The sequence below is a fragment of the Diceros bicornis genome, chromosome 39, assembly GCF_020826845.1.
Source record: "Diceros bicornis minor isolate mBicDic1 chromosome 39, mDicBic1.mat.cur, whole genome shotgun sequence".
Lineage (NCBI taxonomy): Eukaryota > Metazoa > Chordata > Mammalia > Perissodactyla > Rhinocerotidae > Diceros > Diceros bicornis.
In genome coordinates, this window is record NC_080778.1 from 15,872,796 (window position 1) to 15,886,618 (window position 13,823).

The 13,823-nt window shown below is 37.8% G+C and overlaps 1 protein-coding gene across 2 annotated transcripts in view; it reads left to right on the plus strand.

Moving 5' to 3' along the window:
• Positions 1–13,823, plus strand: part of RGS17 (regulator of G protein signaling 17) — a 108,073-nt gene that overhangs the window by 77,334 nt on the left and 16,916 nt on the right. For both annotated transcript variants that reach the window (XM_058534125.1, XM_058534126.1), the window contains one exon: positions 1,103–1,246. In XM_058534125.1, coding sequence (XP_058390108.1) covers positions 1,103–1,246 — 144 coding nt within the window. The remainder of the gene's footprint in view (positions 1–1,102; positions 1,247–13,823) is intronic.

Consider the following 13,823-nt stretch of genomic DNA (forward strand, 5'->3'; position numbering starts at 1 on the left):
AAATAAAATTATTAAACAAAAAAGTTTAAAAAAAATCAGAGCTTGAAAATATAATTTTTAAAGCATGAGCTCACAATACCAAAATAACCCAAAATATTTTATATTTTTAATAAGTATTGCTCTCAGTCACACATATGACAGTATGTATATGATTTACATACATCACCTATTTACAAAAAACATCATTCAGTAGAATTCATTCCTTTTTCTAAGAAGTGATGCTAAAGTTGATATTATTCTACTAAAACAAAACTTTATTTTTTATCCTCAACAAAGTCCTAGATCAAGATTGGTCTTGTAAATAGGTGACAAATCATTTGGCCTGATTTGTAAGGTCACAGTTGGGGCATCCTGTACCCCAATATTTTTCTAATCTGCCATGATATATAAATTCCATCAAATTTCCCTGGATTTGATGACTTTTTATCTTTCCACAATTATCTACTAAATGAAAATAAATTTGGGGTGTGGAGGAAAGGGAGGTGGTGCCTTTGCAACATTGAGACCTAACAGAGAATAAGGCGCTTTGCCAATATTGTCAAGATTAGGCCCCTGGACGGTGACTCAGAAGTGCCAATAAGGAGATTGAGTGTTTTAAACGGAGGTGAGAGAACACCAAAAGCAAACTTGATCTTCCTCACCGTGTTATGTATAGTTAGAAACCTTGCAATATGATTTGTAAAGCTCAATTAACCTTACTGTAAACAACAGCGGAGAAGCGAGTCGTATACACCTGTTAGAATCATTTAAAGGTGTTCACTAAGGAGAGCAGATGAAATCATCCTTAAGTAAAGAAGGAAGTTAAAAATAAATTTCCAAACCTTATCATATTTGCCTTACCAACCGGTTTTGATTACATGGCAACATTGTCACTATAATTTCATGCAGCAGAGAACGGTGAAAGTTTGTCCCCCAAGTTTTTAGGATTTCTCCTAAAAAATTTTCTAGAGAATTTTTAATTTGACTGCTAAAGCTTATTTGTTTTTATCTTTTCTTAAATTATCTTCCCCGCCCTCCTTTAATTAAATTATGCTTCCTTCAACATAGGCAACTTATCTCGATTGTAATTTTTTCATACCTTATGTTTTCTCTCTTCTCTCAGCCAGTTGGGTACTGAAGTAGCTGAAATGCGAAAAAGGCAGCAGTCACAAAATGAGGGAACACCTGCTGTGTCTCAGGCGCCTGGAAACCAGAGGCCCAACAACACATGTTGCTTCTGTTGGTGCTGTTGTTGCAGCTGCTCCTGGTATGTCCTGTTATCTTTACGATACCACACCTGAGCTAGGTAATAACTGGACTGAGCGTGCATGTCAGTTCTTGGGATCACAGAAACTTCTCATTCTGTCTTTTTTCTTTTTCCTTTACAAGTAGGAATTATTGGAGACCATCATTGGTTTCATGCAACCATTTCCATAAGCTAAATATAATATGTCCTCAGAATCTACATTTAAATTCATAGTAAGATGAAGAATGAAAAATTATTTTATATCATGTTTTTCTTCATCCATGCTTCTTAAATATATGGGTAAAAATAACATTATGGTTATATATTTAGTTAACAATACACAATATTCTCCAACGTTATAGAAGGTGCAAGAACGTTAAGTACTGTATGTAGTATCTGGTGAAAGTGTTTCAGTTATGTGCTGTTTCATAGGGTGTTGATCATTCACTCACAGAGCCAGAAAACTGTGAGTCAGGGGGGGCAACCTCAGCCACAGACTCCTGACAAAGGACAGAGAAAGAAGTACCACAGACTCATGTCCACAGATCTAAAAGGCCAGGGGCAACGATGGATATGAAGGTCAAGTCAGTTAGTTAAAAACTCTGAACTTAGAGCCAGAGAATCTGCTTTCCATTACGATTTTATCACTGACAGGCTCTGTGACATCATACAAAGTTGTAATCTCTGTTTTGTGGTTTTCTTATTGGCAAAATGAGGAAGAGTTAAGCAAGTTGATTTCCAAGGTCCCATCTAACGCTAAATGTCCATGAAAACCTGTTCTAGTTCCAAATTCCCAAAGTGCCTTCAACTAAGAAAATCCGTAAGACCTAGGGTCCTAAGATTTATGCAGATGAGATTCCTCAGGGGAATGCTAGACTCAAGGGAACTTTCCATAGAACTGTAAGTTTCGAGGTCTTTTAAGATCCAGTTCACAAGCGGATCTTCCAGATTAGCCGTGGTCTTCTGGATCTCCCTGACCTATTTCTATATCCTCAAGAAGGTCTCAAAAGCTTGAGTAATCTTCTTGTGCATGATCTCTATTATTTTCCAGCATCTGTTGAGGTTATTGTTATGATATGGTGGCATAGTGTTCTATCGTTGTGGCCAAAGTAGAAGATGAAATGTGTTATGCTACAGTGGTAGCCTTGGTGTTGAAGAAGCACTGACTCCCCTAGAAAACTTTATTTCCAGAAAACCCTCAGATATTATTGTAATTTGGAAGGTTTATAGTGGTTTCTATCAGTACCAAAATTGCTTCACAAGGGAGTCATATATGGGGTGATGGACAAACATAAAAAATAAAAAATAAAAAAAAATAAAAAAAATACTACCCACAAAGAAAGGTCCAAATACAGATGGCTTCGCTGGTGAATTCCATCAAATATTTAAAGAAGAATTAATGCCAATTATTCACAAGTTCTTCCCAAAAATGGAAGAGGAAAGAATACTTGCAACCTGATTCTATGAGGCCACTATTACTCTAGTACTAAAACCAGATAAGGAGATCACAAGGAATGAAAACTATATATTAACAGCACTTATGGATAAAAACACAAAAATGCTACATAAAATACTAGAAAAACTATCCAACAACATAGAAAAAACTATCCATGATGAAGTGGTATTTGTCCTAGAAATGCAAGGTTGATTTAAAACCTGGAAGTCAGTTAATGGAATGCACCATCTTAGTAGAATAAAGGACAATGGTCATGAAAAAAAAAAAAAAAAAATTGCTTCACAGATGATGATTCTTTGTTAGGGAAAGTCATATATGATTCCTTTTCTTTCATTCTTAAGCCTTAACTATTTCAGGTGGAGGAAATAGAGTTCTGGAGGAGGGAAATATTTTAATAAAATTGTGTAATTATTTTTTCTGTATCTTTTTTCCTAAAGAGATCATCTAGCTCTGGTCTTAATCCGTGAAATACAGTGTAGTGACTTAATATGGTAGTTCTGAAGTCAGTCTGCCTGGGTTCAAGTCTTGTCCCCATCCCTCACTATCTGTTTGACCTTCAACAAGTTACTTAGTGTCCTCAGGTTCCTCATCTGTCAAATGACAGTAATAAGAATCCCTACCTCATAAGGTTGTTGTAAACATTAAGTGAAATAAAACACATATGAGCTGAGAACAATGTCTGACACATAGTGTGCATTTAATAAAAGTTAGCTCACTGGGATATGGAACACTTCATATTGGAAAAATAAGATCTCTCTAAAGACGAGTTGGCTTGAAATGATGTACATTAAAAAAAAAATGATCAGCATGTGGATATAATACAAAAAATTACCTTGGGAAGAAAAGATATTTTATTTTAAATTCCATATAAAACGTTGCATATGCATTGTTACATAGTGTTGAAGATTATACTTCTATTTCTCATTTGCACTCTGCCAGGTTCCAGTAATCAGTATATGATTTTATTTACCTGCCAAAACTTGTTTCTGATTTGCTTCAGGATTAAAACAGTAAAAGAGAGAGAGTGCTGAAGTTCTGTTGCACTTCAAATAGATATTTGCTGTCAAATAGAATTTAGTGGAATTTGCTTTTATCTGTCATACAGATATTTAGTGAGACTTGCTTTTATTAATTCTTAAAGTGCACAGTAAATAACAAAGCATTCAATGTGAGCTCCTGAGCATCAGATTGTCACAGAACACAGACTATGGATCAAGAATAAAACAGCTTTTGGAAGCTGCATTAACTCTCCACACCTCTAGGGTGACACATATTTGGACCCCAGACACGTGGTGCAATGGATGAGTGCTCTATTAGTTCTAGACTGGAGTATCCTTGTCAAGAACTGTGTTTGTTAGCAATGAGTCATGGATACCTGAGTCTAGGCCATAAAATGCACAGTCTATAAATTTACAAGTCTTCTGTAAATGACAAATGATAGGTAATTTCTCATGTAAACAACTTGATGAAAAAAATGAAAGTTAGATTGTCTTGAAGTGTGGATTTTAATTGTGACTATGTTATCTCATTGCAAATGAAAATGTCCTTTCCATGTGCCATTTTAAAATATCATTATTTTTGTTCTTTGAGCTTAGGAAAAGAGTTATAAAGGCTTATAAGAGTGAAAACAAAAAAAAAAAAGAAAGAAAGAAGTGTTCTTCAGATTTTCCAGGCTAGGTCAAAGGAGCAGAACAAAAAGAAACACTAAAAAATGCAATTTAGGGACTAAAAAAAAAGTTAGAAGTCAAAATATGACCTGTCATTCGTGAATAGGAGCTGTTGTCAAGTAGTTGATTTTACCTCCTTTTAAGGAAATAGAGTGTTAGGAAAATACATTTCTGTATCTAACAATAAATATAAATACATCACCCTAGCCTCACATGTTATGGGTTTTTTTAAACAATATAGTATTTCCCTCAGATTTGCATTTCTTATTTGCATTTTGTTGTCAGCTCTCCCCTCATTTTTAAATTTATTCTTGTCTTTATAGAAGTACTACTATGATTTATTCAGGGGGATGATATAGAGAGTAAGTACATAGCTGCTGAATGTTTCCACAGTTTCCTTCAAAAATCTGAACAGTTAGGATTTACTTCACAGTGACTTATTAAGCAGATCTGTTCTCTGTTCCTGTCAAGGAACCACTTCCTTCCCCAGATCAGTCTCTCTCTATCTCCCTTTTCTCCCCACAGCCCTCCTCTTCAAGACGAGAAAACAAGGGAATGAGGTTTAGACCATTTAAACTGTCTTACGTAAATGAGTCATGGATGCCTGAGTCTGGGCCGTAAAATGGACAGTCTGTAAACACGCAAATCCTTCTATATGTGGGACTAGGCTGTTCCTGACGAGGAGAAGAGAGAGTTTTGTCAAGACCACTTGTCTAGAGGTTCAGAGTTGCCAACAGCCAACTTAACGTTCCTATTACATCAGGATTCAAACAGAATGACCTGCCTCCTCAGGTAGTTAACTCTCTTCCCTTTTCTTTATGAGAAGGAAACCTTTGCAAGATGTGGGCTCCTCATGAAACTGCTGTCTCTGAGACAGCATGAATCAGTGAGGTCTTTCAGATGCTCACACGAGACAACATGTGTGAAAGTACATTCGTTGGCAACTAGAAAGTGCTGTGTGCTCACAGAAATGAAGTGCCTCAAAAACGAGATAGAAAGGTAGAGCTTCCAAAATTTATTTCAAGCTAATTTTCAAATTGTCTCACGAACACTCTCCTAACATCAGAGGTTATAGTAAAATAACCCAGATTTTTGTTGTTTTCAAATAAAATCTTCAGGTGCTAATCCATCCTTGTTTTAATTCCTCCTTGCTCCTGGTGGTGTCCTATCAAGCAAGACAGATTTCCACGTTTAGTCATAAGAAATTAGAACTCAGGAGATTTCAGCTATAATTTCTCCAAAACGTTCCCATTGACACCACCCTTGGTGGGCCAGGGGATGGTTCTAGGGGAGTGGGGGACTGAAGTATTGCTGGCCACAGTCCCGGGCTTCCCATGTGCAGCTATTTTACACATTAGACTTAGGTATAAGCTTTTGTTTGAAAGAAAAAATGCCCTTGCAAGCCAGCCCTGATGGCCTAGTGCTTCAAGTTTGGCACCTTCCGCTGCAGTGGCTGGGTTCGTTTCCTGGTCGTGGAACCACACCACTCGTCTGTCAGTTGCCATGCTGTGGCAGTGGCTGACATAGATGAACTAGAATGACTTACAACTAGGATATACAACCATGCACTGGGGTTTGGGGGAGGAAAAAAAAAAGAGGAAGATTGGCAACAGATGTTAGCTCAGGGCGAATCTTTCCCTGCAAAAAAAAAATCATTGCCAAATTCAATGTCATAAAAAAAAAATGCCCTCACTAAAAAACTAGCTTGGAAAATGCTGTGTCTGATTCTACAGATAAAGAAACTGAAGACTTGCCTACTGTCACTAAGCTCATGAGTGACAGAAGGGCAAGTCTCTTAATATTCAGTCTATTGTTTTGTCCACTTTGAGGATGACACTTCCAAACTTTTCATTTCCAGGTTTGATATGAACGATTTCCAAAGCTTCTTACTTTACGAGCTCTTCAAGAATTATATCAAATACAACTTTTCAAATCGAATTCACAATCTCATGTGCTACTGGGCATTGCCTACAAGATTTGGCCCACCACACCAGATATGTCTTCATTCTTCTCAGAAGAAATTGGTCATAGACTGAATTTAGTAAATTAGCCCTGTGAAAGCTAAAATTGTCTCCCTTCTGGACACATTAGTTCCCAGAGTTCCCAGACCATGGGATAGATCTGACTGCATAAACATTATGTACTTCAAAAATGTGCTTTAGGTTGCCCCTCCTTCCATCTTTAACAAGTACCACAGCCTCTATAATTCAAAACAGTGTCTAATTCCAAACAGTGCAAAAATAATGTCCTGTTTTATCCTCTGACGCTGTCACGCTTTAGCTCTCTGCCAATGGAAATATTAAGAGGCATGCTTTAAAAGCCAAAGCATATTTTTTTTTTTTTATGGAAAAACAAAAGCCATGTTTGCTCCGTGGTAAAGAAACCACTCCCTAGAAATAAATCTGCTCATACATGCAAGGTGAATCATTTCATCTGAGGCACCAGTGAATAAATAGTCTCTTCTATACCTGTCGCCTTCGGAGACCTAATTCATCTCACATGGGAGCATAAGTTATCTGCATAGGACTTTCAAATACTTGTAACCAGATCATCATAAATTTCACTTACAAACAATTCTATAGTTTTGAAACTCCATCTTGCCATGGCATAGGTAAATGTCCTCAATAGTTTTTATAACTTACATAAACTTGAAACTCACACAGTCAAAAGACATCTACCAAAATGAACCCAGGTTTCCCAGGCCACATAGACAAAACCAAAAAGTGGAGATTAGGACTATGGACCTTCCATATGTCATGCATTTGTTAATTCACTCATTTACAATTTATTGAATGCCTATTATTGCCTGGCACTGTTGTACTTCAGTAGCTCTCACCAGATTCTCCCCGCCTCTATGTTGACAGGGAACAAATTATCAATAAACAGTTGAATCTAGAGATGAATATTTGTTATTACACCTCGAGTCACCCTCTAGAAGAGCTTAGTATTCAAGCTGCCTCTGCCAAGTCTGTTAGCTATGACCAGAGTCCTCTCTAGTGGAAAGCTGCCAGAATTAGAACTTCTTGACCCTTTTCCATTGAAGGCATACCATTGGTACTGTTTTTGACTCTGTGTTTACTGTAAATGCGTATTTTTCTAAGTGTCACATTGCAGTGTTTAGCTCATCAACGGAAGGATGGATGTGAAGAAAACAAAATAATAGATAAAAATATTATACCCCATCTTATTTAGCAAAGTAGAAAGAATGAACCAAAAAAGGGCTGGAGAAAGGGAATTAAATTAATTCAGGCTAGAAGAAGGCAAGAGGCAGCTTAGGAGGTGAGGCAGCTCACAGCCAGTGAAAGCTAGTTCAGCAAGGAATGAAGGAAGCATCCTGCTGGATGCCTTGGGGACATCTGTGGGGCCACCTGTGGCATGATTCCCCTGAGGGGGAGGGTAAGAAGGACAGGGAAGAGTCCGCAGTGTGAGGGATCACAGAGCAGTAAGAGAATAAGGAGAGGTGGAGGAGGGGAAAGTAAGATGGCAGAAGCCTCAGAGGATGCAGAAGAGGAATGCCAACCCCACCTTGCCCTGTGGTGAGTGTGGGAGGAGCTGCCTCTGAGAGAGGCATTATCTTCAGAGAGCTGGGCCAGAGAGGGGAAGTGAGCCACAAAAGATTGAGAATGTAGGAGAGTGTGTTTGACCTGGAAAGGGAGTTCCAAAGAAAATAAAGGAGTGTCCTTAGTGGGGAGAGAGTGGGTGGTAGGAGGAGCCTTCTGGTGTAGAAGCCCAGAGTCCTAAGCTGACAGGAGGAAAGAGACTGTAGGTGAAGAGGTTGGGTGGTGCACTTGGGGACAGGGCTCTGCACAGAGATGTGAGTGGGGTCCACTGACCCCAGATACCCCAGTTGGCTTCAAGTCATTTCAGAGTCAGACCCCGGGAGGATCTCTCGAATCTGAGCTGACTCGCTATATGTGGCCATGTGGTGAGGGCCATCTGGGTCTGGATGGGGCCAGGATGTGGCAGAACATCTGGGATGACCTTGGCAATGGGCCAGTGTTGTTCATCCCCATGGCCACGGCTCCCTCTGCCCTGGACAAGGCTAAACACGTGGAGGCCCAGTTTGACTCCCAGTTTACTGGAATGGTTTTCATACTAGTGACTCTCCTTCTGTTTGACATATTTTGGTTTTTTAGGTTAATACCTTCAGTAAAATTATATTATGAGGATTTTATATTTAAGTTCACAAAAGTTCACATTGGTCAAATGGCATTGAGCATTTTCATAAACATATACTAAAGTTTCATGCTTTAAAATAGCCAAAAATAAATTTTGGCTTATAACATATTTGGCACACAGTAGGTATTTAATTAATACTAAGGTGTTGAATGGATGATTGGATTTGGATTTTCGATTTGAGTCTACTTTATAAAATAAGGAAATTTGTGTCACAAAAATTCTTTTCAAAAATTACGGGCACATTCTCCCGGGCCTTCGTAGAATTATGCAGCAGGTAATGCTTATTAGGGCACCAACAGATTTCTTCTTATGCATCAGTTTCCTTCATTCTCCTGTGTGTGTGTGTGTGTATATTATTAGTAGCGCGAGTACTAGTAGTAATTAGTAGTAGAGAGGGGCAAGGATTCTTGGAGGGAGACGTAAAATCTGTTTAGTATTACTGGGATAAAAAGTCAAGAAGGACAAAATAGAAGACTAGAGAGATGCAATGACAAGTAATACAGTGTCTTTTATGCCATATTAAGGAGTTAGGATTTTACACTTTTTTGGATATGAGACATGATTGAAGACTATTAGGTAAGGAGGGGACAAAGTCCACTATAGGTTTTAAGTATATCCCTCTGGAGGAAATGGAAAGTATGTGGAAAGACAAGACAAAAAACAAAGAGAATATTAGGAGACTTTTGTAATAGCCTCAGTGAGAGATGTCAGGGGCCCAAAATAAAGAGATGATGAAAGGAATGGAGAGATTACAAATTCAAGAAAGTCTTAGGCTGTACTGTCAACCTTTTGCAATGGATGAGAAAGAGGAGAGAAAGATAACTCCATCTTGCTTGCTCAAGTGGCCGGGTTGATGGTGATCCCATCAGTTGAGAGAACACTGGAATGAGGAGGTTGTTTAGGCCAGGATAAGATGCTGAACTGGACTTGCTCTGTTGGAGGGACCCACGAGGTAGGTGTGGAAATGAATGTGAAGCTCACAGAGTAGGTCTCAGTTAGACAGAACAGTCTGGAGTCATCAGTTTACAGTACAGAGGAGATAAGAATGGTCTCCCACTGTGAAGAGCTGTGAGCTAAAGACTGAAACCTCAGGAAATACCAACATTTAAACAGAAAGCAGGGAAGAGACGGTCTCAGAGGTGACATGCAAAACACAGCATCAGCATTGGGCTGGCACAGAAGCCAAGAGAGTCGAGAGTTTCACACAGGAGAGAATGATCGATGTGGCAAATACCCCAGGGAGGTCCAATGTGATAAGAATCGTAAAACGTAAAAATCGTAAAAAAAAAAGTAAGAATCTTGTCATCTGGACAACCGGGAGGTTATCAGTGAATTCTGTGAGAATCAAGTTTCTCCCTAGGTACACAAGGAGGAAGAATTTAGAGAGAGAAAAGAGGCTGATGAAAAAAATGAGTGAGCCCCTCTTTAGAGGTTCTGAGACACCCCAATCTTTCGGAACGTTCTTTTTGAACGTTCAATTTGAGGGAAGCTGGGGCTCCCGTCTTGACTTAATCAAAGCAAATTATTCAATTTCTAAAACAGTATGAAATTCAGCCCTTCCAAATCCAGGCCAAATTTATTAGCTATCTGGATAATATTTATGAACTTGCCCCTAGCCTCTCAGAATCAATAATAATACAAAAAAAAATGAGGTTATTTTTGCTACCCCTACCCTATCTATAAAATGTCGTAGTTGTGCTACGTCTGATTGAAATATGTATTAATTCTTTATTTTTGTCCCTCTCATTAAAAGTCTTCGTTATTTCTTTTAGACCTAGCCTACTTTTTTTCATGATCTAGACATGTTAGACCTATTAAAATCTGCCTGCCATTTTAGGACATCACTGAAGAATTACTTATTCTTTGTCAGATAACACAAAAAAAAATCTACTTTTTTGAAGTATATAATATGAAGTTGATTGTATAGTAATCTGCTTAATTGGGTCTTATAAATATTGTAATTTCCAATGCTATAAAATTCATATCTTTGTTTCAGCTATCATTATACTATGTATTAATGTACATCTCATGCCTGGGAGCATGGTTCCTAAATAGAAAGCAAATTTCTGCCATTGCTACTTTTTATGTAAAGCAACATAGATTACTTAAAAGTACAGAACCATTTTAAAGGACCAATTCTATAAGTAATAGTGGAATAATAACTCCATGAGCTTCATTCTAAATAGATATAGTCCTGCCATATTTGAAGATTACACACAAATTCTGATAACATGTCTTCTTCATATAAAGCCTACTTTCAAGAGGCAGCATGGGGCAGAGAAGAAACAATGCCACAGGACTTAGACAGACCTGGATGTGTCCCACTTTCATAGCATACAACTGTGAAACTTGGCAAATTACTTAATCTCTCTGAGCCTCAGTTTCTTCATCTGTAAGGTGAGATTAATAACATATATAAGTCAGATAATTTAGGGTTCAGTACATTCCAGAGAGTCCCTGAATAAGCCTTTATTTATAGGTATTAATTCTGATCCCCTCGCAAGTCTCAGGCTGCAAAGAAATGACCAGACTTTGTAGGATTTGACCACTGTATGCTTAGCATGTTCTATTTACGTGTTGTCTGTTAATGTAACAGAATCCGGTTCTGCATTCTATATTCCCAGCCTTTTCTTCCCAACTCTCACATTAACTAGCACAGGTATAGCTGAGCTTTCCTGGAGCATGCACTGCACAGCCATAGGATTCCCAGAGTGTTGTAAGTTCATGCTATACGGGGTTAAGTTTCCCCACAGATCAGGATTATTGCCTTCAATCATAATTGTTCTCAAGGATGCTGCTCGCCTCATCCCATACATATTCCCACACACAGTAACTGGAAAATACCAGGGTAGAAATGAATGGGTGGATGGATAAGTGATCCTGCCAGCTATAAGATGTTGTTCTGAGTATTAACTGCTAGAATTCTAGCTTTTTCGTTTTGCTTTTTCTGATAGGGACATAAGTTAACTAAAACAAGAAGCTTTAACTTAACTGATGCATTTAAAGACTTGGATGATTACGTGCCATTTTAATAATAGTGTCTACTAACTAAATAGAAGTCCATTAGGGCTTTTCACATCCAAGATATTTGCTTTCCCATGAAAGCATCCACTAACTTAATTATGACTTACAGGAAAAATTACAGTGGGTTGAAGGAAGAGCTTAAAATAGGATTTCAATCAATCTGAGAACTGAAGTAGAAGATTCCGATGATTGGCGAGTATTATATAAAGTACATCTAAATATTCAGTCCTGTAATTCTCTTAATTTTAAGGGAAAAAAAAGAAACCCTGTTGATGCGAAATAGGAAGTTTTGGTTATTTAACTGAACGTAAGCTTACGTAGTGGATCTAGATTTTAACCTTGTAATAACTAGTTAAATGCAGTTGGCATTCTAAATCAAATTAATGTGTCGATAACCCTGAACTACATGGCTTAGAGTTTGAAATAAAAATTTAATACCAAGAGAAACAGGGAATTTTTGAAACCCATCTTCCCAAACAGAAGCGTGTATGTAGGGAAACTGGTAGCCAAGAGAAAGAATATGAGACGATGAAGAGATTTGTCTTCAGTTTCCATGCATCACAAGAAGAAATTAACATTTACGTAGAACTCAAACTGGAATGGAAATAGTTTGGAGAATCCACTCTCACAATGGCTCTTTTGGAACATTTTCTTTTTTTACTGAGGAAAATTGGCCCTGAACTAACATCTGTTTTAATCTTCCTCTTTTTACTTGAGGAAGATGGCCCCTGAGCTAACATCTGTACCAATCTTCCTCTACTTTTTTGTATATGGGACGATGCCACAGCATGGCTTGATGAATGGTGTAGGTCCGTGCCCAGGATCTGAACCTGAGAACCCCAGGCTGCCAAAGCAGAGCGCGCAAACCTAACCACTATGCCATGGGGCCGGCCCCTTGGAACATTTTAAATAAAAAATATTTCCTGCCTGTTTGTAGTTAAAAACCTTTTCTAATTAATTTGTTCTAAGAACCTAAGTTCCATATTACGCCAACAAGAGACATTAGAGTTAGAACAACTTTTTATTGGAAAAGATAACTACAGTGTTAATGGGATTATGTCTGCCTTTTTTTTTTTAAGACTGAAGTATTCATAAATCAAATGACTTGGGGCCAGGGAGTATCCAGAACATTTTCTAAATACCAAAAAGGAAAAAGTGGGTACAATTATGCTCACTTCCCAAGATTAAATTTAGCACCTTCAAGTTTGATTATTTTGCTCACAGAAAAATTGAATGACTCTTTTCAAATTCCTTAGAAAGATATAATTATCGAAACTCCACACATACAAGAATAGATTTTTTTTCCAAATAAGGGTAATTACTCCCAGAAACTTTTCTGTTTTCTTTTATTCTGATTTGGTGAAAATATTATATTTACAAAGGCAACACGGCCATCTAGTGGACAGATTTTTAATAGCGGATTATGTTACTTGAAAGAGTTTTGAGTTTATGAAATAAAAGCTTAAGCCAAATGAAATGCTTGTTTTATGACATATGATACGTGATTATAAAAAGTAGAAGGAGTATTTACAGGGGCAATGTTTCTTTTTAGATAAGTGTTGTATAACATTTCCAGACACAAATTTCTAACCACCGTGCCCATATCCACACATCCCTTTCAAAACCAAGTTGTTTTATTTACCAAAATGTAGAAATGACAGAGATGAGGTTCAAGTCATTGGTTTTACTATAAATGAGTTTGTAGGTCTGAAATTATTGATGGTCTATGGTTACTGTTTCACCCTCTGTGCCTTTTTTCTTCCTTTTGTGGTCTTTTCTAAGCAGTGCATTGGTGCTATTTTCCTTTCCTCATTGCCTTCTCCCCAAAGTTATCTTTGCTGATGGGAGCAAGTTGTACTTCCCAGCGAGGCCCTTTGCAGGAGCAACACTTGTTCTCTAGTCATGCGTGGTATCACTTCCTCTCTTCCTCTTTCAGGCTTTACAGTCAAAACCTTCTGTAACAACTCCTTTCTGGTAATCTCAAGTTCCAGGGAATTAGGAAGAACTTGCCTCTCACCGATATCTGTTATATACTCAATCCTTTGGTCAATAACTCATAGAGACTGATATCTGTGGGATAATGCCCCGATAGAGGGGCATTTGCACTCAGTACTTTGGTTGGTGAGAGGAGGTTGACTGTTTCCAAACATTTAAGAGCAATCAATTTTTGTAAATAACTGAAAAGGTAAAATACCAGAATTAATTGTTAAATTAATTTATACAAAGAGAAGCAGCATTGCATAGTGAAAATGAGCATGAGACAAGAAGTCAG